Source organism: Silurus aristotelis (genome assembly GCF_946808225.1).
Source record: "Silurus aristotelis genome assembly, chromosome: 4".
In the NCBI taxonomy this organism is placed as follows: domain Eukaryota; kingdom Metazoa; phylum Chordata; class Actinopteri; order Siluriformes; family Siluridae; genus Silurus; species Silurus aristotelis.
This window is the reverse complement of record NC_139577.1, coordinates 26474429-26502122: the sequence shown is the minus strand read 5'-3', so window position 1 is coordinate 26502122 and position 27694 is coordinate 26474429. Positions and strand designations below refer to the sequence as shown.

Genomic DNA, 27694 nt, shown 5'->3' with positions numbered 1-27694 from the left:
GTAAATACTAGGGCCAAGTTTCCCAAAACCATTACAGCAAAAAAAGTTATTTTAATGATATGACAAATTTACCACCCGAATTTATTTTAATTTTTTTTAATTCACACCAGCAGGTTCAAACCTTGTCAAATCTTTTAGGTTGAACAGTAAATCAGTCAGTTGTGCATCTTACCATTGGAGAGATGATGAATCGGTGTTGATATTTATGTATTCTAAATGAATTGATCTAGACTAATACTTTGTTTATAAAGTGTTTATTAACAATGCTCAACCACATTCACCCACACAGACACATTCATCATACACACAGCTATACAGTACACCAGTTTCCTTCTTCATTAACATACTGATCCAGATGCCAGATATTTACTGTTGTTTTTTTATTCTCATATATGGAATTGACAATCTGTCAATGTGGCTGTTAAACATTCTTTTTTTTCCCAACTGATTGGACAAACATATGGTCTACATTTCAATCCAAAGCCATCAACATTTTGAGGAATCACTGAAACACAAAACTTGCAAAATATCCACAATAATTATTTTTTTTTTAAGTAAAAATTAAATAAAAAAAAAAAGGCATTTTTATAATTCATAACTACAGCAGTCACTCACTGACTGGTTCAACCATTTTTCAATCCAATCCAACTGGTTTCCCACCTCTCTGGTCACCGAACTTCTCTTCAAGAGTCAGCTAGACAAGGGCACTAGAGATAATCTCTTCAATAGGAATTTATAAACCAAAGAAGACATTATCTCACAGACAGACTTTACAAGGTAACTCTGAAAATATATCCCACAAAATGTGCTCAACTGTGTTATATATTCAGATGCTACATTTCATGGGCTGAGCGTTACACTGGATTCACCAGGCTGACTCTGAGGCATGTCTTAACCTGGAGACACAGACTCGGCCACCGTGTGGTCATAGCAACCGTAATTCAACATTAGACAAGTCTCCCTTCCCGCCCATTTGATAGGTTAAAAACCCAAACTGGATACAAATCTAATCATCCTCAATAAAAAAAAAAATCCCAGAGTGCATTTGAGCAACATATATTTAGAGGAGATTCTCTGATCTTCATACATAACATGTACAAATCACAGAACCTACCTAAATCCGGCGCTACTCGAGCACGCCAGAAATGCTTGATCATAATAGCTATTTAGAAATTCATATAAAATAAGATTGGAAGATTAAATAAAAACATCTCATTGATTTCTAGGACCGTTGCTTTGAAAACATTCTCTTGAAAAGGATCGTCTCGATAAAACATCAATTTAGTCCATTTCATTAGCCACTTTTAATTCTCCCCTTCTATGTTTAATGCACCGTAGTAGAATAGTCATGATCCAATCACAGTGGTCCGAAATGGCAAAAATGTGTCAAAGTCTCTAATTTAAACCCAATCATTTGGAGAAGGAAAAAAAAAAAAAAAAAATACCCCTGGGAAAAACGTGACTTTTTTTTCCCCCGCTATACAGAACATACAATTAACGATTTACACAGATGACAATAAAGCAACCCTTTTCGTAATTAGATTTTTCAAGGCAGTCCAGTCTTCTGCCATACTCGAGTGTCACACCTCCTCATTAATGGCAAGTCAGGAAGTCCAGGAATTATACAAGCAACTCTCCTCCCCCTCCTCCGCAATGTCTTATCTGACCACACACAGGCAGGGCAACTTACTCAAACTTTCCCTATGTATAAAAATAAAGCACAGGTCTGGAGTACTTCATTCACTCCAACGTTTCAATAAATGTCTCTTGTGTTCAACACATTTCCAACAGCGTAGTGAATCTCTGCCCTGACTGAGCAAGTAGAGGAGACAGGTCCAAGACTCCGCTGTTGAAACAGGACAGGTCAAACAACTGCCATGTCTCAAACTGATATCTCATAAGTGGTCCCTCCGACACCAGTCACCTTCTTCACACCACCTCCAGGCTTGTGGCTGGGGCTCTGAAAAGAACCACTGGGATAGGCGTGTCCTGGTCGTGTGGAGACACTGACTGGATGAGAGGGGGAAGAGGGGGTCGAAGAAGGAGACTGAGAAAGAGGCGATTTAGGCTGCCCATTTGTCCGACTATAAGATTTCATCTGAATCTCGTCCCTGAGTGGCAGAGAAAGAAAAATTGGAACGTTAATAAAATCACTGCTAATATACAGAATGTCATAGCAAAATGTTTCAATGTTGACGGAACATCCAAACAAAACATAAATAAATAAATGAAATTAAATAAATGCATCAAAGGTTTGTCATTTTCTTACCTGAGAGAGCAAAACCAAATATTACAAAACACTAGGGCTGCAACAACTAATCGATAAAATCAATAATCGATAATGAAATTCGTCATCAACGAATGCCGTTATCGATTAGCTGGGCCGCTCAAGCTACGAGTTAGCATGACAGCAAGATAACAACCGGCAGCAGGAAAAAAAAAAAAAACACACTGGTGTCATGGATGAAGGTGAAAAATCAGCACTGTAAGCAAAAAACTTTATCATCCTTATCATCATATTTTAATGAAGTGCTATTGTGTAAACTTCAGGACAGTCGCACAGGATCTGTTCTGTCGCGACTCAAGAACATCAGGTTGCGCAATCAGCTCACTCGCAACATAGTGATGGATTCAATTAAACCGGTGCGAACCTACACTAAATCTAAAGGCAGCAAATAACTGCAACAGTGAACAATTACATTTTTAGTCAGTGTTGTGGTTTTTAGCAAATGATTATGCATTTTTTTTTTTTTTTTAAGAAAGAAAGAAGTCCCTCATTCGCCCCTAAACAAGCAGCCACGAAAAGCTTTAAAATGTCAAAATTGATGATAGTTAAACTTTATATCTGGCTATAATTATTATGATAAGCAAAACATCAAATTCGTATAAATCAGGGAGAAAAAAACCCCTATTATTCGAAATAATAATAATCATCCGATTAATTGATTTTCAAAATAATCGTTTGTTGCAGCCCTACAAAACACACCACTAATGGAGTAATAATACATGCAGACAATTTTTTTTGCTGTTGCTGAGAAAGCAAACTAGAAAGAAAGCAACTACAGCATAAGCTTAGGAGGAGATCAAAAGGTGTGAAGGGAAATAGAAAAGGCTGAGAGAAAGAGAGAGGTGCACTCACAGGAGTCTGGGAGGAGGAGGAGGAGTAGGAGGAGGAGGAAGGAGGCAGCAGGAGGCAGCATGGAGCGTTGAAGGCAGAGGTTGTTACTCACTTGGGCGCCTGGATGCCCCCTGCCCCAGCCGAGGTGGAGGCGGAGGCTTTACGCACAAGGCGATACTGCATTTCAGCGGCTGCGGCGCTCGAATAAGACAGAGATTTGCCTAAAGGTGGGTGACCTGTGCGTGGTGGGTGGGTGGAAGGGGGCAGTGGAGCATCTGTGGAGCGTGTGCGGTATGGGTTAGGGAGCCTTGGCAGGCCTGAATCAGACAAGAGCGGAGGGCGGGAAAAGCGCGGTGGTCGATGCTGATGTTGATGGTGGTGGTGATGGTGGTGGTGGTGATGGTGCTGGCGGGACTGTGCATCATGAAGCAGCCTTTCACGTTCTCGGTCAGGTAGCGGTGGAGGGGAGGCGGAGCCTCGCAGGTAGGCGGTGCCACGGTGTGGTGAAGCAAGCAGGGCAGAGCTGGAGGAGGAGGGCTGGTGAAGCTCCTCCTCTCGTTGCTGTGCAATCTGTGCAGAAAGAAATGGGGAGGTGTAGCCAAGCGGGGGATTAGGTGACGTGGATTCAAAATTCTGGCTTTCAGAGGGTGTAAGAAGGCTGTCGTAGGACAAGCTGCCATTGCGCGGTGGAGGTGTTTGATTGGCTGAGCTCTTGTAGCTAGAGGCTTCAGAAGGTGGTGCATTTTGTGAGGTGGCGCGCACACTGGAGGAGCGAGAACCACCTCCCGAGAGCACAGTGGGGTCGGAGAAGGAGGGGTAAGAGCGCCCCCCGAAGGAATAGGCAGAGATTCCAGGGGCTTGCGGTGCCCCTTGACCTACAGAGGGTCGCTCAGCACCCATACGCTCTCCTCCTCCTCCATCACGGCCATCCAGACTGGGCTCAGAGCGGAAACCCGGCTGCTGACTGGACTGGAGGAGAGAGGAAGAGGACTCCTTCAGACTGTCCCCACGACTCATCTAAAAGAGAGAGAGAGAGAGAGAGAGAGAGAGAGAGAGAGAGAAAGAGAGAGAGAAAGAGAAAGAGAAAGAGAAAGAGAAAGAGAAAGAGAGAGAGAGCACAAAAGCATGGATGCAATAGCATGAGAGAGACAAAAAGAAGGGAGGGGCAGGGCATAGAAAAGCTATTAAAAAACTTAAGCATGGGAGAATTAAGAAAATTCTAATACAAAAATGTTTTAAATAAATGAAAATCAGCATTGAACAATGGAAAAATAGCTGAAGCACAATAACTGCAGAATGGAAATCACCTCTGTTAATCCACTAAACTAAGATATACGTCCCCTCTCCTTAAAAAGATTCAACTGTATTGACACATTACAAATGACTTAAAATGTGCACATAGCATCATTCAGATCATGTTTCAAGACCACCAAAAAAATGAGGTGTCAATCAGGTAATACCCGATACACTACCTTTTCTCTCAAATAACTTAAGTGGAATAAAAAAAAAAAAAAAAAAAAAAAAAAACATTTTATTACAATAATCTTATCAACTAAAAATGTTTATAAATTTTTTTTTTAAATGTTGAAATCTTTTTAGAGGTCTGATTCCCAACGCTAAAGCCTGTTTGGGTCAAATCTCTGAATAAAAGCATCATTTTCTAAGGTATAAACAGATTCTATTTTTCTCAAAGCAATACACCTAAGGCTAAAACCTATGGGTGCCTCAGACTACCTTTACCAAGAGTTTTAATATTTAACCATCAACCTATAAGGCAGTTCTGATATTGGATAGCTCATTACTGTCCAAACACTAAAGCATGAATAATTATGCTGGTGAACATTATCTGTCAGACCACATTGGTTTACATGGTGACCCTACATGCATCTCCTCTATTGTTGCACCATTATTGCCACAAAAAAGACGAGGGACTGTTTATAAAGATGATTAGCACATTCACAGTTAATGAAGATGGCAGTCCCATTACAGAGTAAGACATGTTTAGTGCAAAAACTAGAATAAACACGTCTGAATTGTGACCAGACAGGTTATAAATAACACAAGAAAGTGCATGAAGCAAAAATTAATGCATGAAAAGCAGCTCTGAAGAAGCAGCACTTGCTTCATGAAATGTATTACTATAAACCTATTATAATAAACGTATTAGACAAAACGCACCGAATCAAATAGAACGAATCAGTTCCATCTGAACGAGTAGATTTGTTTAACTCCCCTAGAATTCAATTCTAGTACAACACAAAGTATTAGAACAATGTTAGCCACAATCCAGTGTGGTGTTTTTTCCCCTTTATTCTAACTGACTGTTAGAGAGCAAGGGCAGACTTGCTGAGATTGCAGGATTTAGACATCTCTACCCACCAACACCCTCTATTTGTGGTTTAAATCCTATCTGTGTACAATGATCACTACAGGGTTAATACAGGAAAAGTGTAGCGGGTCATGTTACATTGTGATTATTTATACAGCTAGAGAAAAATTACAAAAAGGTCAAAGGATTGTACACCAGGCAAGCAGCAGCCAGAATTTAGTCAGTGTTGAAAAATGAATATAGTTTGAACCATGTACATTTTTGCAAGAACAATAGGCTCAATCCTCAAACCAACTAGTAATTTGAAATATGGAACAGCCATTATAAAAGCACACTACTACAGAGTGTCTCTCACATTTAAAAAACAAAAAACAGATTCTATCACAAATGCTGCTGTTATCACCATCATAAACTGTCTCTTATGCTGTACAAACAAAATAAAACCCTTGGGTAAGAATGAGATCACTGGGCAAAATTAATTTCCGGTTTTGCCATTCTCACTCTCAGTGCCCTATTTTGGAGCCAATATTCAGGCAGATGAATTATTATAAATGTGGTGCTATGTTAAACCTCTCCCCCCAACACCACACCTAGCGCACACACTCATTATGCTTCTATCACAGCTGTGCTAAAGCAACAGATGGTGCTTGTGGGTATATGAGGGTGTGCTACTAAAGAAAAGAAGGATAAAGAAATCGAGGTCAATCATTTGTTAATCCTACTACAGGTTAAGGCAGCAAATGAAAAACATCCTAAATAGTGCTTAATATCATTCTAGATGTCTGATGTAAAGTAAATACAACCACTTAATGGCTTGATTTCCCAATCTCACCTCCTTACATTTAAAGTGGCATGGCAGCTCAATGTGTATGTCTCTCCACAAAGGTGTGGTCTAGGTACCCACAATTTTCATGGCCTTTGTTCTTATTGGCTTAGCAAAGCACAAGTGGGTAGGCTACCTGTCAATCTGGTAAAAGAGACACTTAGACACTTTTCCACTTCTTAAAGCTTATGCTGTATATTGCTAAAAAGAAATTCTGATGTTTCTAACACAATAAATGGAAACATCTCAACTATTCATCCTAATAGGAATAAACCACCTAGCTACATAAATATATATAGAAATGTTTCCATATATTCAAACACAAAATGTATGTTTGAATTAGAAAAATAAAATGAAGGATGGACAAAACACAAGCCTGTACACCTGGGACTAACAGATTCCATGTCCAGGCTATTTATAAAAAAAAAAAAAAAAAAAAAAAAAAAATAATAGACCCACCCAAACTTCCCCCTTTTAAACATTTTCTGGCAAGTTTGTGGAAAAACTGATCAAATCTATTAAGCTAAAATGCAGCTCAAAGCAATCAAATAATTCGTATCTGTGTGTAATTAGCATTTAATGTGATAACTTGCCAGACTCTGTAACCTTTACAAAATCTGCAAGAACATTCGATTTTTTTTTTTATATAATGATGATCTTAAACTTTAAATCCATTATTACACTTATCTAGATTTTACTTGTTCTGTGGGCTAGCATAATAAATGTATCATTTTGTCCATCCATCAAAAAGAATTGTCTTAAGAAACACACGTACAGAACATCTATAAAGAGATGTAGAGAATCTAAAAGATGTTAGTTTTAAGAACTTTAGCAAGCTCTTAAATACATAACGCTGAGTCTGAGGTTGCACTGGGAGAAGGGTAATATGAACACAAACAGACAGACAAAAAAAAAAAAAAAAACACAAACAAAGGCACAAACAGAAAGAAAATAGACAGTGACAACTTACTGATACTGTTCAACTGAAAGCAACTGGGACAATCAAATCAAAAGATAAAAAAAAAGATAATGTATAATATTTGATTAAAAATAGAAAGAAAACAGACAAGAGGATTAAAATATAAAGCATGTAAATGATAATTACTGAAGCATGTAGTGAGATGATTGAGGTCAAGGATTTACACGTTCATTACTGATTCTAGGTGTAATAACAGTCAGGTGACAGACACACACTGTACATGACAGATAGGACTGACATCAGTATACACACATCAAAAGCAGTCATCCTGACTAGTACACAAGTTACCTGGTTGGCATAGGCATGTGTCAGAGCAGTGTGGTTCTTCCCTGGGCTGCTGTATGTAGGTCGGTATTTGTACATGGTAGGAGTTGGTGGAGCTTTATTTAACAGGCTGCTCTCTGGAAAACACAACAGTGACATGTTTGAGATCAACATAAACACCAGGCCTGACTTCCATTCTGAGGAAATTCACAGTTTTATCACTCAAATTTCATAATCATATGTGATTTCAGATTTTAGCACCAGTAGGCAATAAAAACATTTAGAACAAACAAAAGAAAATTCCTTGACGTATTTTGTTACACTACGTTTAATTAGATAATCAAATGAAAAATAGCCATAAACACAGAAGACATTGATTAGAGAAACCTAACATGATGGTATATGACTACAGTCCAGAAACCTATGGTTATTTTTTCCAGTCTTCACACACTTCCTTAACCAAATGTTCCTATAATAAAGTCTTGGCATTCATTTTGGCAAGAGACTCGTGTACCAGCAAAGTGCTGAAAAATATATGAAATGGGTGTTATAACGACAAAATGGCAGGATTTCAGCCTTATGTGCAGCCAAATCCCCATATCGAAGAAATGGACTGTCTATAATAACTGATTAATTGAATTACATTTTTATATTGATAATATTAATCATTAGACTCATGAAATCGGTGTAACAGGTAGAGCATACACCCACTACGGTGGTTAGTCAACACTGTCAGCTTGTAGGCACTAAGAGAGAATCATGTGACTTCAGTAGTGCATTTAATGATGACAGGTGCCAGAACAGTTTCAAATGAACAAAGGAACAGCCATCATTCACTGAGCCAGCACCACTTACAAACAGAATGGTCATCTTGCACTTTCTAATTCAAGCACAAAATTTTTTTTTTTTAATAATCATGGTAAATTATGACTAAATTAAAAAATGAATGTGGATGTGTACCTTCAGCAGGTCCTCTTGACAGGCCTGGGTATCTGAGCTCTGGTTTAGGAGGAGGAGGTGGCTCAGCATCAGCAGACTGACTCTCCATCATTTCCAAACTACTCTTAGACTGAGAAAGAAAGATAACGGAAGAGAGGAATGGATGACAGCACAAACACACACAAAAAACTTATTAACAGACCCTGAAATGAACATGTGCATATAGGAAGACGAACACACACAGAAATAACTGTATGTACACGAGTAAGCACACATGCATAAAATTCCTACCCGGTGTAGATCTCCATGGATACCATTGTCAAGCACCTTGGCAGCCAGTTGTGCCTCTGAGAGTTGCGGCCTCAAGAATGGGGGTTGAACAGACACCGCCTGTGCCTTCCTTTTCATTCCCACATACCTGAGGAACAGAAAGGAAAAGCATTCTCAACATTAACCAAAAGTAATTTGATCATTAGAAAGTAAAAAAGAAGCAAATTGCAGTGTTTCCCAATGTTGTTTATGAATCCAAATACCGGATTTTCCAAGCTATAAGCCGCTGCTGTTTTCCCACGCTTTGAACCTCGCGGCTTAAACAATGAAGCGACTAATTTATGGATTTTTTCTGGGTGTTTCCCAGTTTCACAAGCTTCATGAAGCCAAAAAACTGAGCCCTGTAACATTAGACCAATGAAATTGCGGAACGGGTTCAGGTGAACAAATTGAAACTCTTTATATTAAATCAGATGCGCTCCCACTGAATCGGGCTGCACCACATCATAAATATGGATGAGGTTCCTCTGACGTTTGACCTGCCGCTTACTCGGCCTGGCAACAGGAAATGCGAATCAATCGTCACGCTGAAAACAACCGGGCATGAAAAACCGCACTTCACCTGTGTTCTGAGCTGCACGGCATCGGGAGAAAAGCTTCACCAATGGTGATTTTTAAACGCACAACTATGCCAAAAGATAAACTCTCGAGAGAAATTATTGTTAAAGGAAGGAGGAAGACAGTGACCAATGAATTTCTTGGTAGGCTACTGTTTTGTTACAAGTCGTGTAACAGGAACTTAAAGCCTATGTTAAGTTCATTAGTTTAAATGTAGGCAGGTGCGTCATATTTATGTTCAAAATGTAAAAAAAAATTTAATTCAAGGGGTGCGGCTTATATTTAGGTGCGCTTAATAGTCCAGAAATTACAGTAATAAATTCTGCATGATGAGAATCTCAAAGCTATGACAGCCCACCAACCTCTCTGTGAAAAGGTTGCCCAGAAACAGTGTAAAAGAACAATGAATATTATACATGACCATTACACCTACAGGTACATTTTCTTTACTGTAAGGCCTCAACCAATCAAATATTCCCCAGTGCACAAAGCAAGCTCCATTAAAACAACGTTAGGTGTGCAAAAAAAAAAAAAAACCTGACCCAAACCTTACTGGCCTTGCAATAAGAGTGAAGGGAATAAATTCAGAATAGGATGTTGAAAAAAAGCATGGTTATGGATGATCTGGTGCCCAGAAACTTTAAGCCATACTCTGTCCAGGCATGAAAAACATAAGAGCATATTCACTGAGAAGCCGATACGTTAAAAAGAAAATCATGTTTGTCCAGAACACATGCAGGTTATTAAGAGAAATCATAGTTCATGCCTGGGTGCCTGGGAGCTGCAGAGAACACGTGTCACATTTCTCCAGCAGCCATTAGTGAAGGGGTTCACGCCTCCTCTGAACTTTCCCGTTACCTAAAAGGAAAGAAACCGATTCCAAGATAAAGCCTTTTAAAAACTTAAAAGCAAAGAAACAAGCTGAAATATTGGTTCACTGGAAGACCGAACGCTATAGAAACGTTCCTAAAAAATGTGAATAAGCATCATCACACACACCTGTTCATTAGTGGTTCTGCCTCTTGCTACCAGTACAATGTGAAAACCAGTAAGACCTGCTACTGGGATGAAGAAAAGTCCAGCAACACACATAACACCCATACTGAGAGGAAGGTGTTAAGAGACACAACTGAACTAAAACACACAAGTTATATCATACCAAGTTCCACATTTATTTTTTAGTCTCTAAATACAAGAACAAAAATATTTTCCCCATACACAGTGTGATGTACTGCATGGATCCATTTTTACCAGAGACATTCTCCCACACACACCCCACCCAGTCACAGCTAAAAGGATACGTGACGGCTGAGTGTACTTGGTCTAGCTGCTGTGTGTGGTACAGGATGAAGAGCAGCCCAAAGCCAAAGACGCCCATGATGTGAGTTGTCAGAGAGAGCAGGAACAGGAAGAAGTAGCGGTAGTTCCTCCTGCCTATACAGTTGTTCACCCACGGACAGTGATGATCAAAATCCTACAGGATGAGATGGAGCATGGGAGAAAAAGATCATGCATTTTCTGTTATTTACTTTAAGAACATGGCACTGGAGCCATACGATGGCAATGGTCTCAAACATCTGGACTTCTAGTGGTTCCTAGAATACCAAATTCCACTGAAGGCCTGGTGTTCAAGGCTCAGATACACTCTCCCAAAGAAGTGTAGATTAAAGATGCATCTTTTTAGCAAGGCCTACACAACACATCATAACCATGTGCTCAATTGCATATGATCAAAGGCACATTATCTTTTGCTTGTCAATATTATGGACTGCAGCTACGCCAAATCCTCTCCACTGCTTCTCTTTCTCTACCCATCCTGAAGCATCTAAAGATGTACCAGCGCCATTTGGATCCCACGTCATGTAGAGTCTGGATAGGGGTTTTTGAGGATAATCAACTTCTACATATGCTGTTTCTCGTTTATTAAACATTTAAAGGCTGTGGCATGGAGGAGTTGATGTTGGATCTATAATGATCTCAACTCTATTGCGCTATTTTATAAGTAGCTCCTGGTTCCACAACGTCAACTGACTATGTAAGACTGTTGAAAGGACATTACTCAATCACATACACTCCGGTGCTCATGTTAGTTTTCACTCTCCAGTGTTTTGTATTGATTTTATGACTTATAATCACACTTTAGATATCACCCAAATGAGGATGGGTTCCCCTTTTGAGTCCGGATCCTCTCAAGGTTTCTTCCTCATACCATCTAAGGGAGTTTTTCCTTGCCACAGTCACCCCAGGCTGCTCATCAGGAATAAATACACATAATTCACTAATATTAATGTTGTTCTATACTTCATACATTCTGTAAAGCTGCTTTAAAACAATGTCCATTGTGAAAAGTGCTACAGAAATAAACTTGAATGTGAACAGAGTTCTAACATTTCTACTTTGACAGTGTGGCAGCTGAGTGATTTTACCCAATCCAGTGGACACAATAGTCCATTCTAGCAAAACCATTCATGGCTTAGGACATTCACCTAAAATCTAACAGGGGGGATTTAATTTTTCTACTACATGTATTTCTGTGTGCCTGGGTGTATTCATACCTCCACACAGTTGTCACACACTGAGCAATGTGAGCAGCGAGGTGGTCTGTAGAATCGGCAGGTTGAACACCACTTCATGCGCACCTGTATGCCCCGAATCTCCACCGTCTTATAGAGTGGCGCTCGGAAATCATCCTCCTTGTCTTCATCTTCCTCAGCTGCAACACAGATGGTATAATAAATTGAATGAATATAAACCAAATTACATTTGTAGGTAGACAGTTAGAGGGAATAATTGGTTTTTACAGCGTCCAATTCATCAAGGCTAAATAGCTAAACTATCGTATCAGTACTATTGGCTCCTAATGTCTAAAAACAAACTTGAATATTATGCCTAAAATCAACAACAAATAGCTTGCTAATGCTAGATAACTTGTTATGCAGAGGGGAAACCAATAACTGACTCTCCTCAGATTACAAATAAATCTGTTTGGGCAACACCTTGCAATGTACTCAATACTGCAAGTGTAAAATCATTATATCTTGAACATGCCAACATCTTGAATAGCTTCAATCTGTTTAATATAAGCACCTAATATACGTGTGACCAATGAAATAGCAAAGCCATAGAGATTTACACTGTTCGAAATTATTACATTCGCCAAACAGCTCTCCCCCTATCTGTTCTGTAAAAATAATCTAATAACATTTTAGCTAATGTCAATTTTAAAGTCTTTTTGCAATCATGGATGCATATGCATCGTTTCCTATTTACAAAAAAAGCAAATGTAGGTTTTAATAGCTGCTGTTGAAGAAAATCACCTTCTGACCAATCAGAATCAATAATTCAACAGCACTATAAATCAACAGCACAATAATTCAATAGTCATGGTATAAATGACTATTGAGCTTGATACTAGTGTACCAAAGTGGAAAGAAATTTGGTTAATTGTGTGCTATTGAATAATGATAGACAATTGTATAAGGAGATTGTTGTATACCTCTTGGGAAGATGCCAGGGTCCATGAAGGTGGCCATACAGAAGTTGGCTAATACAAAAAGGAAGATGATGCCATTGTATATTGGTATGGCGACTGAAAAAGTCTCTGAAAGCCATGGGCACCTGAGACATCAAAAGATAAAGAAAAGAAATGTGTGTAAAAACGTCAAATCAGCCATGCATGAGTTACCGGTCAACAAAGTGAGTATTGGGGGTAAATTCAAATGATGGTTATAAGCGCTAGGTTCCAGTTAACATACATACATACATATATATATATATGTATGTATATATGTATGTATATATACACACACACACACACACACACACACACACACACACACACACACACACACACACACACACACACACACACACACACACACACACACACACACACACACACACACACACATATATGCGGGCTATTCAATCAAATGCTAGAACTCGCACACAGAAGCTGACTTTGCATTGTGGGTAATCTTGTGGGGAAATCTGCCTATAACAATTTGTGTCTCTGACTGTAAGCTACGCTATTGTTAGGCATTTATTTTTTATTTTTTTAATTTGAACTGTGGTGTATGCGTGTGCTTATACTCACGTAAAGCAGAAGAAGAGTGTAGTTGCTCCAACAAGGAATGCTGTTGCTGCAGACACCGGAACATATCGACTGGGCCGAAGGGGGCGGGATGGAATGGTAGGGTGGGGAGGGGAAGAGGGGTCAGACAAACCCCCACTCTTACTACTACTCGGCATTACCCAGGGCGCACCAGGAGGAGCTGTCACTGAGAAACCACCCTCTGGAAGGAGTGTGTATGTGTGTATGTGTGTGTGTGTGTAGGAAACAGGAATCGGCTATGGGAGGAGTATCAGTTCTTCTCCCCCTCGACTCAAGATAAAGAAATGACAGATTGTCTGCATAGTTATAGCTGAAAGAGTAGAGTGAAATGAGCAATGAAACATAAAAAAACAATTAAAATAAAAAGTGCACAAATCGGGCTTTCTTCACTATAAAGCACTCAGGCTTGAACACAGCCATCAATGGTTTCCTGGCCCTTTTAGGCCAGCATAGAAAAAGAAAAAGAAAAAAGCTTTTATAAATAGATTTGAGTGCAATATTTTTTTTCTTGGCTTTGTTGCAATTTTTTTTCTATTTAAAACCAAAAAGCCATTTTGCTAATTTCTAAAACAGTTTAACAGCTTTGAGTTTTGACTATTTAAAAAAAAAAAGAAGAAAAAAATAAAAATAAAAAAATCCAGTAAAAAAAAAGAAAATATGGCTGTTTGTTTTTTGGGGGGTTTTTTTTGGTAAAAGCAAAAAAAATGTGATGAAAAAGGAAAAATGATAAATGAGTGTTCCCTGTGGCTGAACTTGAATAACTATAAATGAGTGGTGGTATTTAAAACTTTTGGTTTTACAACTTAAAGGTAGAGGTAGAAGACAAAATGTTTGACATGGATTTTGTAGTTAAATGCATAAAGTTTTTCAATGAAATAAGGTAGATGGGCTTCTGAGTATTGTTAAGAGCTTTTGAAATCGCAGTCTCCGGTTTAAAAAAGCGAATCGAAACAGAAAAAGGAGGTAAAATTATGTAAGAAGCAAATCATCATTGAAGTGAAAGATTTAGTGTCTCCAGTTTTTACAGAGATGGAGATAGTGTTGTGAGAATGGCACAGAAATCGCTTCCAGCTGTTGCGCTTTTTTGCCAGCACATAAAACAGAAATGTCTCTTTTGATTTTGTTCAGCATGTGGGATATTGCACTTTGCTATGCTGGAGATACTTGAGTCTCTCTGTACCAAGTCGAAGCATTCTGCTTCTAGGCCAAAAAGGCCAAAGGCAGTGATGGACCAGTCTAGCTGAAATCCTCACAACCAATCTTCAGGAAGTAGGCAAAAAAAGCGAGCCAGGCTTCCGCCTAAATCTACTGACTATCATAAGCATCTACGATAAGAAATTTTAAAAAAAGTACAAAGAGTCTCTGAGGCACAGTGGTGCCTCAATTTAAAAAGAGCTCATAAAAAGCAGAAACTGGGCGTGTTCCAGAAACTCCCGAATGCTCATTTAGATCAGTGGAGTGACTGAAAAATAAAAACTACAAAGCTGCAGACAACCACAAAATGCTCATAAGTGAAAGACAAATGGAGTATAAAATTCAAACAAAGACCAGCTTTCCGCTGGGAGACTTTTGGGACTTTCTTGTGTGCTGTTTTCTTAGAGGCCGATGCCGGCGTGTATTACATAAGAGCCTGCGAAGGTTGTCGTCTCGAGCATGCAACCTGAGCCATGCTTACAGTTACATGTACACGCACCAGGGAGTATGAGTAATCCAGTGAAAGAGGAAGTAGGTCCAACAGGTTAACACATAATTGCTCTCGTTTCAGAGATGCTCCTTTTTCAATGCTGTCATGAAGCAAACAACTGGCTGTAAGTGTTGATGTCTGAAAAAGAAAAAAAGACAACAGACTGACGAATCATTCAAACGGTATTTGAGTCAGAGAGATTACAAAATTATAATTTACAGTGATGGGGGATCTGTAGATGACAATGGACTGCTGTGTTTTTGCAATACTACAAAAGGCTCTAAAAAGTGTTTAGGGCCAAGCACCAAGTCCATTTCTTGATTAATACAAGTCCAAAACTATAAGTGATACATTAGATAAAATTATATGCTTCGATATTACCAGTTATGCAACATGCAAAACTAAAATCACTTTATTGTAGTCAAATTATATGCCATGACAAAGGCTAACATCTGACATTCTGTTAATGTGTTAAATGGCTCATTGAGCTACATTACATGGACAATAGACTAGAGTTTATTTATAAGACACCACAGGTTTTATATAAAATTTAGGAATAGATCGTATTTTAAACTAAAGTGTCTTTCAGATGTGAACCATCATGTTCTCCTCATTTACAGGTCATATCTCACTGTCTGACACCTAGCCCAAGAACAATCATTCAGTCTTTTAGTTGGTGACAGAAGTGTTTTAACCTGTTTACATGCCACTCATTCAAACATTTCAACACATCTTTATTTTTTTTAATCTGCAGAATCTGTGTTTTGTTTTGAACCCAATTCAAAATTATTTTCAATTCGGTTTTCAAGATCACTGACAGTCTTTAGGACAAAGTCACAGGGTAAAAAGAAAAAAGCAAACAAACAAAAAAAATTTCCAGAAATGATATTTGAATGTTATAAATCAATCAGCAATCATTAAAAACATGCTGGCTTTGCATTTTCGGGTTGGGTGCCACAGTGCAATAATTCAAAAAGTCGTTATAAACAAGACCAGACAAGCTTGGTATCATTGGACCTCCACAGAGTCTCTAGCATTAATCATGTAAATATCAAACAAAAGGGAATTTGATAGAAAAACTGGGTTGGTTGTTCTATCTTAGTCTATAATGTGTTTTAAGCAACCACCATTATAATTTTGATATAAACAGTAAAATAAACATTCTTTTGAAGAAAAACATGTAATAATATTTTTTTTTTTTTCTATGTCTGCGTTTTACTACAAACCAATTTCACATATGTAGGAGAAAATATTCATCATCATTATCGCCAATCACTAGCTAATTTAGTAGAATATACCAAATCTTAATATAGAGGTTGACCGATATGGGTTTTTCTCTGGCCGATGCAGATATTTAGAAAATCACAGCAGCAATACAGTGATGTGCAGCACAATCGGACGATGGCGATTAATTAAAAATGCCCAAAATCGGCCAGATTAATCTGTCAATCTCTAGCTAAATATGCAAATCTCATTTTGGTTTAATAACGACATGAGAGGTCCCGACATGGTGCCAGGAATATTTCATTTTTTCTGTCTACACCAATCGTCAGTAAGTTGGTGCCTAAATAAAAACCATTTCATATTTCTTGGGTACTAGAGGCCTGTTAGATTACAAGGTATCCTGATGCAGGCAAGGCTGTAACATGAGCCCACCTTGTGCTCTCTAATGTCCTTTGTGTCTCTCATGCACGTTTTAACAATGATGACTCTGAGTCATGTAGTCATAAGACACACCTTTCTCACTGAAAGTACATTTTCAGATTTCGAGACTCTGTGTCATAAAAGACATACTGAGAGACCTGTGTTGTCTATTGTACATTCTGCTTTAGTCATTCATTCATTCACTGTTGAGGCAGTTACATTCAAAAAGTACATTCAAAACATAAGGAAATAAATCATTAATGCCTAAATCTTTTCATAAACATTATGTCAACACACACTCTTCTCCTGTAACACCTTTTTCCCGGTCAGAGTCATTCTGGTTGAAGAGCCTATCTTGAGAATACTACATGTGAGGTGAGAATAGCACATACACTAACACTTGGGGCAATTACTTTAGCCAATCCACTTTTGGGAATGTTTTTGGGAGGTGGCAAGAAACAAGAGAACCCAGAGGAAACCCATGCAGACCCAGAGAGATTCCACACGGACAGAAACCCAAGCTCACGATCGATTGGGAAACCCTGAAGCTGTAAAGATACAAGGCTATCTGCTGTACCAGTGTACCACTATTCTAACAGCAGACAAAGTTAAAACACTACCAGGCACAAAAGAACAGTGTCTCTGATTTGTCAGTATCAACTGTGTTTTTAATAGAGAGTGACGTATGACTAGACAGTACTATTTATTAATCACGACATAATGCGGTGTCGTCTCAACTTCCAATGTCCTGCCTAAATTGCAGAGCATCTGAACAGGTCTGCAAAGATTACCGAGAATGTCCAATATCATAGAAAAGCAGAATACAGAATACAAACATGAGTATGCAAAATTAAAGCAAAAAGTAAAATCAACATGCAATTCAGCGCAGAAAAGCTTTTCATAACAGCTGTAAAATGCACGAGCCTTAAAAATGAAAGCTCGCCAAATCTCTATCAGTAAAATGTAGTAAATGGATGATGTAATAGCCTCAAATGACATCCAATTGTTTTTTTTTTAGTAATATAGTGCAGCAATTTCCTAGTTTAATGAGGCCCACATAGTTTAATTCTAGCTTGTAAAGAATAATAATGATGAATGTACATAATAGTTTTGTACAGTGCAAACTTTAGAAAGCTCTCAATTTAAAGCCACAAAATTTATATATTGAACTTTATATCTTAAACCAAGAAAATACAGCAATGTGGGTTTTTTTTTAATATTTAAATCAATTTTTTATAATTAAAGCAATTGTTTGTTAGTTCACATAAATAATTGTTAATTTTTTTGCAGCGTCTACAGAAAATATAAAAAAAAAATTGTTATTTCAATTTAGACATTACATTTTTTAGTTTGCAGAAAATACAAGTGGCAAGAATATAACTGCTGCTTAATACACCTGCTGTGTTAATTTTATCGCAGCCTGTTTAATCACTAAGGTGATGTATAATACATTTATCATAGACATCCCACTGATGAACTAACCCACTGATAAATTACCTCAAAGGGAAGCTTTCATACTGCCAGTCATTTAAGCCAGTGGGCCGCACAGACAAAAATACATAACTTACATTAATTCCGATTTATTTATTATCTGATTCTGTACATATTTATTTTGGAAAATTACCGGATTCTTTCCGCCTCATCTGTCTATGACTCACTCTTGATGCATGTCATGATGCCTCGGTCACACGTCTTACCTCCATCCACTACCTTCTTAAGGGGGCTGCTCCGGCTGCTAACACATAATACATTACCGCTAAATTGAAACCCACAAGCTAGCAAAAACAACAAAAAACACCACAGAGGATTCAAGTTTATTATTATATTTAGAAAAGAACAATTTTATGCCGGTCATATTTGATTTTGTTGTATTTATCCACCACACCTTAAAGGCCGTGAAAATATTGTCCGCCATTAATCCGGTCCGTGGCAAAAAAAAGGTTGGGGACTGCTGATTTAACGTGTATTGACTCTCATCGCAAAGTTAACCAGGATCAAATCATAAACAATGAATTAGCAGCAATCAGATTAATAGTGCTCTCTAAATCAATGCATCCAGAGCAAATCTGACTATTAAACAACACAGCCTGTTTTTAAACCATCAAAGCTGTCAGATTGGATGGAAAATTATTGCACTCAAGCAGTCAGAAAAAATACAGCGTGACAATTCAGTGTAGCATGTGGACCCAAGTAGTCTATCTATTTGAACTACAAAAGAATGAAACATTATGCAGGAGAAGAGAAAAATAAAGACTGAGGTAAAACCCTGAAGAGAAATAAAAAACACCATCACATTATGATTAGCTTTAACACACAAAAAAAAAAACTCAGTTCCTTACACCATTCAGCAACGAAGGCGATCACACAGCAGTAAACAGAGTTTTTAACCTTGTTACCAACAGGAGATTTAACTTTGATTCCTTTTCAGCCCTTTTGCATGAATCTAAAATTATTACAGCTCGTTTTATTACAATTCTCACAGCATGTCTGATTTTGTCCAGCCTTTAACTACAAAGTCCATATATAGCGAAAACTCTCCACATGTATTACATACGAAGCCAATCCAGCATCTCGATTTTTAACTGTTTGGTGTGTTGGGTGAATGTATCCATGCTCAGGTATGTGGATGTTAAAGTTAACTACAGTGGTTAATCTGTTCAGCACGTGTTGAGTGACTCTGTGACTGCTGCTCTTCTATCTTTTAAGAGGAGTAGGCTAGTAATGAGTCATCATATCATAGAACAGTATAAATGGTTTACATGCTAAATATTAATCAGGCTCAGAGCTGTTAAGGACGATTTATTCTTGCGGTTAACTATATACGCAAAATGGCTGAGTGGAGTGCAATATCAAGACTAGAGGCATTAAAGTAACATGACGCATCGTCCACAATTAACTACAAAAACAAATGTCTCTCAAAATACATTATAACTAATATTTATATAAATAAATAAAAACCTATATAACTTATCTAGACCATTAAAAAAATACTAAAATTATCCACAATAAGGTTTGAATGAAAATTACATTTATTTTAATTTTTTTTATCCAAGTAGATCAAGATTAGTAAATACTTTTCAATGCACGGGCTTTTGATTTGTGAGTCAGATAATGGCATGCAAACAGCAGGCGATTTTACAAAGAAAATGAGCTCGCCAGGCTTTTTGACGTTATGAATGACATAACTAAACACTGGAAAGCAGAGGGACAAAGATATTTTGGCTCTGATGTGCTATCTTGTAGGTACGACTTTCAGTCCACTAGCTTTAAAGATGCAAAAAGCAAATATGAGAACAATGTACACACATGCTATTAAATTGCTATTGACCATGCTAAACTTTTAAATATTTTTGTCTAATAGAAAATGTAATGGTTTTGTAATGTATTTCTATAAAACTAAAAATAATTAAGGATGATCAAATCGTTGATAAGAAATTAAACATCACATCGATTTATAAAGTATTTGCTTTTGTGCACAAATGTATAGGTGTTATCAGAAAACAGAAAGTGAGTTAAAGGTAAAATTTCAGGCCCTGGTCAAAAATCAACACAATAATTAATTTTTTTTTAACCAAAAGTTTTGGAATACAGTGCAACCTCGATATTTACCGGGGTTACCCTCGATGACCCCTTGCGAGTAACAAAAAAATCGCGAGGTTTTGAAGGGGAATTATACACGTACTATACTGTACACTCAACAAAAATTGTGAAGTACTTATCATAACTACTACTTATAACTTTTCAAACATTATGTAATTTATTAGTACAAACTCTGTAGGTCCCCTGGTGGTCTAGTGGTTAAGATGCAGCGCTCCCACCGCTGCGACCCGGGTTCGATTCCCGGTCAGGGAACCATCCCCAGCCACTCTTAGTGCCGGTCCCAAGCCCGGATAAATTGGGGAGGGTTGCGTTAGGAAGGGCATCCAGCGTAAAACATGTGCCAAATCAAACGTGCGGAGGATCCGCTGTGGCGACCCCTAACGGGAGAAGCCGAAAAGAAACTTATTAGTACAAACTCTGTATTAAAATGTTACTCTGAACAGATTTTTCGTGAGTTACTCTTAGTCCGGTTCTAAATGAAAAGTCACAAACTATCGAGGTCTTAAGAGTATCGAGGTTGTATTGTATATCCATGTATTTATTACCCATGTGCAACCCATAAGTCACTTCATGTCCATAACGTACTTTCTAAATCTGACTGAGGACACACCCTGTGGTTTTTCCATGTAAAATACTCCTACAAATTCGCCATGACAGTGTTGTATGTGTAAACGTGGATCAGAGTTTACACGCCTGAAGAGTTGCCCTGTCATGTCAAACTGACATTCCCAGTAATGTTTTCTACAGTATGAACCAGAAACAAAACAAAAGTTTATAAATCATGCCTACGAGTTAAAATTATTCCGCGAAGATGATTTTTTTTTGTACATGAACAAAAAGACCAAAGCCCAAAAGATTCTAATTAATAGACCCAAGTTCCACAACTGATATGTTAATAAACCTTTTTTAATAGAATGACACCAGAAGTTATTATAATTGGCTTTTAGAATAATCATATGTCAAAATAGTAAGATCACTACTTAATAATAATAAAACTGCCTAAAACAATGTGAAAATATAATATAGACAGTCATATAAAAAATTAAAGGACTGGACATTAACTAGAAATTTGTACACATTGATATTTATTTTGTTACATTTTCCATTCAACTAAATTATAAGAACCTGTATTCTGTAATTCTATAGAGCGATGCATAAAGTTGTTATTTTGTAGTAGATTGTTGCCATATTCTCAAATCCGTTATCTATGGTTTTGCATCTATTTTAACCGCTTCCATGCACTATATACACTAGGCATCAGACACAATGTGAAAAGTTTCAGATCTTGGATTAACTTTAACTGCACACTTTCATAAACACATTCAGTAATGTTTTAATTCAAGTTCCTAAACAGAGTACATAAAAAGCCTATTAAGATGCTGCATAAACAGTGTATGTACTTCAGAAAGGAAAACCCTTAGAGATAAGAGCAGGGACCAAACCTCATGTACAAATAGTCAAAATCGAGTACATAAATTATTCACTTGCTTCTTCGCTGCTCCTAGAACTGTTTACAAATTTGCATAAAAAATATGCAATAAGAGAAACATCTACACTGATTACAGTAAATGATTATCATGGTGTCTGTCTTTTATGTTCATCAAATAATTATTTACAGAATATTTATCCAGTTGGGATAAGTTTACAATAAAGTGACATTACGTGCTACCCAGCTGAGGATGGGTTCTCTTTGTCTAGTTCTTCACAATGTTTCTTCCTCGCATCATCTCGGTGAGTTGTTCCTTGCCACTGTCACCACTGGCTTGCTCATTAGGGACTAATGAATGAAACTGAAATGTATAGTCACATTATATTTTATTTTGTAATAAAGACAATGTCCAATGCTAAATGAGCTGTCTTTTGCAAGAAAATCCCAATCCTGAGTAATATTAAATTATGATCTGAATGATGGTTCAGAAGATAATAAGTACATAATTTAGTGAAGATTTAATCACAAATACATTCATGCATCTTAAATACTGGTACTGTCAGGTACACACTTTCAAAGAAAAAGGGGAAATGTCAATGCAACATCTTACAGATTGGTTTTAATAAATTATTGAGTAAAACGGATGAATAAAGCTATAGAAAAACCCTACTTAAAAAAAAAAAAACTAAACTATTATTTACCAACTGACCACTTCATTTTTTTTAATCAGCGATGTAAAGCACCCTCAGACAAGTTGCATTATTTGATTATTCTTGAGAGTTTTGATATAGTATTAAGATTCCTACAAAATGATTTAGCAGAAATCACCACATTTACATTTTACACATTTACACATGGCTGGCACAGTGCATCAAGACTGCAGATTAGCCGTGGGTTTAAAAGCTCAAACATATTTCAGTACAGGACAAAAAAAGGCACAAAAGCATATCAGCATATCTCTGTGTCTCTGTCTCACTGCTATGACATGGCTGTGCAGAAGAGTACACCGAGCAACACAGTAAATATGTAAATGAATCAGTGATGTGAAACACACCTGAGATACTTTTCAACCCAGTCTCCTACAGTTTCATTTAGAATACATTTAGAATTACAGTATACCGTATACTTTTATTCAAATCAGTAGGAATAGTATTTAATAGTATTGATATATATATATATATATATATATATATATATATATATATATATATATATATATATATATATATATATATATAATATATTTGTACTAATATCTATATATATCTATATCTATATCATTAGGGTCGTCAATACATTTTTTATCAGAGTAAAAAAAAAGGACGTCTTGAATAAATGCTTGACGGTTTTAATGTCACCTCTTATATTTATTTATATTTTTTGTAAAATGGTCAAAATACATACACACACACACACACACACACACACACACACACACACACACACACACAACACACAAACACACAAACACACAAACACACAAACACACACACACACACACACACACACACACACACACACACAGCATTCCAAATTATTATGCAAATATCTTTTTTTTTTTTTTAAGTTTTGATTAAAAGTGAAAAGATTTTTAAAAGATTTATAAATTAATTTTAATAAATTAATAAATTAATTTTTATTAATTATATTACAATGTGGATGTATTACGGTACATGTAAAGGACTGAATGTAAAATGGTTTACTTACATTTAAAAAAATAAATAAATAAATCACAAAATATGCTGTTCTAAATAATTAATTAATCAATTATTATTCTTAATTAATTAAATAATTTTAAACCATTTAAAGGGCTATAGTGAACTGAAAACTCGAAATCAGTCATATTATGGTGCATGGACAAAACATTTTTCATACAAATACAATTTAAAACCAAATTATTAACATTTCAAGTTATATGTTATTATATGCACCCTTCTTTAAGATGACCAACAACTCTCTCGTCCACTGAACCTGTATAGTTTCTGCCTGTATTTCATTCGAGGATGCCAGAATCGCCTCACAGAGCTGTTGTTTGGAGCTATACTGCCACCCACCCTCATAGACCTTACTATTGAGGATACTCCACAGGTTGCCATCTCACTTCCTAATATTCCAGACCAAATTATCACTCCACCACCTCCTGGCTGACACCGCAGTCTTATTGGAACAGGGTGGCCATTCACCAGCCATCCAGAACTCCATCCATCTGGACCATCCAGTGTAGCATGCTATTCATCAGTAAACAAAACTGTTTGAAAATTAGTCTTCATGTATTTCTGCGTGAACGCTTTTCTTTGTGATATTTGGTTAGGGGTAACCAAAATACAGCTTTATGCACAACTGCCAGCCTATGAAGGATCCTGCATCGAGAGTTTCTTGGGACTCCAGAAACAGCATGCAGCTTCAAATATCTGTTTGCTGCTCAATAATTTTTTTATAGCCGCCCTTTTGACACTATTAAATTCGCTGACAAATATTTCTTAGTAAGCCTTTATCTGATTGCATTCTTCTGTGTTGTGACAAACAAATCTTTTGATAGGTCGATGCTCTCTGTTCAGTTTCTGTGATAGAGTATATCAATTGTTTGCAAGTCATTGCACTATATCATGCTTTTCATCTTCATCTTCTTTCTTCCTTCCCATATTGCATCAGAACTGTGACTTGGTTAATAATGTGGAACAACCTCTTAAAGAAAGTTTCCTTCTTTAACTAAGATCACCTGGCATAATAACTTCAATATATACGAGAAAAAAAAGCGCTTTTTTTCTCGTATATATTGTGGCGCACACACACACACACACACACACACACACACACACACACACACACACACACACACACACACACACACACAGTAGAGTTTTTATGCATTTATCTCTAGATTACTGCATGTGTGTGTATATAGCACCAGAGACTGAGGGGATTCTCACAATTATATGTATTTGTACAGTACCGGTAGTTGTTATAGCACCAATAGGGCTATTGACACTGTACTCGCATTTTCCTCCTTACAAAACAACTGACAGTCTAAAGCACATTAGGAAGGCAAGAAATGCATCAATCAACAACCCGAAAAGACACACCTTTAAACTAAAAATTATTTCAGTTAACTACCTTGTGAATCACAGCTAAATGGTGATTTAGCTAATACTTTCAACAATCAAAAATATAAAACATATTCTGGGTTATTCAACATTTACTTGTTTACTACATAAGTCATCACATGGTCTTTCCTAGTTTGGATGTTTTCAGTATTAAGGCACAATTTAGAAAATAAACATAAATAAAAAATAACTGAAGGAGAAGGTGTGTCCAAAACTTTTTACTGATACTGAATATGAAAACAAAGTAGGGCCAAAACAATTCCTCAAGAAACTTGAGTAATTTGAATACAAAAATCTTTCGTTTAGTAAACTGTGTTTCACCACAGACCATTATTACTGACGCACCACCCGCTAAACTCAGAACAGGTAGACACCAAAAAAAGCCCTTTTCCGGCACATTAATAAAAAATAAAAAAAAGGTTGCCTAATTCCACATTTTTTTTCCCCTCGCAAATCCGACTTTATTTTTTGCCAAATCAGGCAGCATCACCCCCTCTGTAGTGCCAGAATGCTTTACAGATTGAAAATGAAATAGACTACAATCAACAGAAGCGCATGGTATCAAACTAAGCCTCTGATCCCTTGAAAGAACTCTAACTGTCTAATAATCAGTTTTGGGGGAGACGGGAAAAGACAGACAGACAGCAAGACAGCAAATTGCTATTATCTTAAAATTCACAGGAACCCGCAGCGAGACCGAATGTCCAGAAACGTTAGAAGTAACGTTTAAAACTATGGGTTTTTTTTTACGAACGAATTTCATAACATTATTTAAAACACATTGTTGTATTAAAGTGACAATGTCTAGATGAATTCAGTATGGTACCATAGGGGCTGCAGGGGTGCGTCCAAAATTTGCAGATTTTCAGAACTCGCAGGGGGGTCTTAGAACGTAACCCCCGTGAGTTCCAGGGGACCACTGTATTTGTATTTGCATTTTTATGTAATATGGCATTTAAATGCATTAAATGGGTTTAGTTTTCACATATATTCTTGTATGCAATTTCAGCAATAAAAATTTACATTTTTCCAAAAAGGAAACAAATTGCTTGTTCATTTTACGAGACCCGTCTAATTTTCTCTTGTATATTTAGTATTGCTCTATAATAAAGAAAAAGTCAGTTAATCAATGGAATAATCGATAGAATACACGGTTATTAAAATAATCGATAGCTGCAGCCTTAAAACAAAGTATTTGTTAACAGGTGCCAGGTTATGCACGTTGGAATAATCAAATAAGTACAAAAAATTATGTATAATGTAAAATATCGTTTATCAAGGGATTGTTTTTTTTTCTGGAACTGCGATACTATGCCATCTACATCGAAGTAAAGATGATAATATCGTGACAACCCTCCAAAATACGTGGAAATAAGTCAATATTTAAGGTTTACTACACATTAAAGCATATTGTTACACAAAAAAATAATCTGTTAAATTGCTAATAAATTGTCCGTGAAAATATGAGTGTTAGTATGCGTGAGTAAGAGTGTGTGTGCGTGTGTGTGTTTTGGGTGTGTTTCGCTGCAGCAGGGCCGCCGGAGCGAATCGGACGCGCGAGCTAAGCCAAGCCGCTTCAGAAAGCGCGCAGGTCGGCCACAAGCTCAGCCAAACACCGGTGAGCAAACCGGGGCCCGTCAGGGTGTGTTGATTCATCTGGAGTCTTAACGTGAGCACAAATTAAAAACCAGACTCGCTGAACGCTTGTCAACGAAAGCGTCTATACCCTGATTATCGTGAATAAATAAATAAATTAATAATGCTATATAAAAGGTCTGAATCAGGGGCGTTAATGAGACGCGTTTGGGATTCACAGGCCGGTGCAGCTAGCAAACCGAAAACCGCTTAGCCTGTAAAATCACTGTGGTGTTGAATTAACGTGAAACACAAAATACCCACAATAATAAACCTATTAATAATAAATATGATGGAAAAACAAAAAGTTAATAACGTTGCCATTTCTGCAGAGAGGTGATGGAGAATAACGCTACACACACCACCAGCAGCTAGCAAGACAAACCCAGACAGATAGACAGACAGACAGGCAGACAGAGGAAAAATGTTGCTAGCTCACGGACTAGATCCTGTTCACGTTTTCTCTTCGTGTTGATTACATATATAAAACAAAAAACATTCAACTAAAAAGGTGTTTATAGTCCGGGTTACAGTCTATCCTCCATGCTCGGGGGTTTTAAGTTTCAGAAGTACTCAGTGTTGTCTTTACAGACACATATATCACAATCTTAACAACTAAATTGTAATATCTGTGCTATGTAAGTCATATAACATACACATTACAGGTTTGTTGACTTTTATTATGGCTTAGTTATCAGCCAGACTAATTAGCATGAGCTAATTCGTCCTCGTACCGCACACCAATATCTTACCTGTCAGCTCGCTCACACCCTTCACACGATGCAGGATGATGTTATAAACGGTAATGGATTACATCGGATTATCCAATCCAGATAGAATGGCTTTAATCGGATTCTTTGGGATTCCTCCCTGAATGGCTGTCCCGCTAGCCTGCTAGCTATGAAACTAGCTAACTCTTCAGCTGATCGAGTAATGGTGGTACTGCACTTTTCTTTCTCTTTTTTTTTTTTTGCTGACAGTTTTCGCAAAGAAATGTCGATATCAATAGTGTCTTCTGTCCAACGGCTACATTATGCAACGCGTCCTGCCGTAAAAGCTGCAGTTCACACAGCCGATGTCCACTTTTTCTTCCCTAAACCAATAGAAACATTTTCCGTTCACTGCAGCTTTTAGTTTCCACGAG

The 27694-nt window shown here is 37.3% G+C and overlaps 1 protein-coding gene across 3 annotated transcripts; it reads right to left on the bottom strand.

Annotated features, from left to right (window-relative positions):
- Positions 1–238: 238 nt before the first annotated feature.
- Positions 239–27694, bottom strand: zdhhc5a (zDHHC palmitoyltransferase 5a). Of its 3 annotated transcripts, none has more exons than XR_014533073.1 (12): positions 27303–27694; positions 13437–15276; positions 12837–12958; positions 11896–12053; positions 10642–10814; positions 10340–10442; positions 10107–10198; positions 8744–8870; positions 8474–8582; positions 7538–7650; positions 3140–4135; positions 239–2111 (listed from the first exon to the last, which is right to left on the bottom strand). XR_014533073.1 is itself a non-coding variant. In XM_083538532.1 (12 exons), the coding sequence occupies exons 2-12, from the start codon at positions 13589–13591 to the stop codon at positions 1883–1885; spliced, it is 2286 nt and encodes a 761-aa protein (XP_083394658.1). In that variant the 5' UTR covers positions 13592–15276; positions 27303–27694; the 3' UTR covers positions 239–1882. The 3 variants fall into 3 exon arrangements, 2 of the variants coding, with proteins under 2 accessions (XP_083394658.1, XP_083394659.1); XM_083538532.1 differs by having other exon boundaries at positions 3231–4135; XM_083538533.1 differs by having other exon boundaries at positions 3231–3688.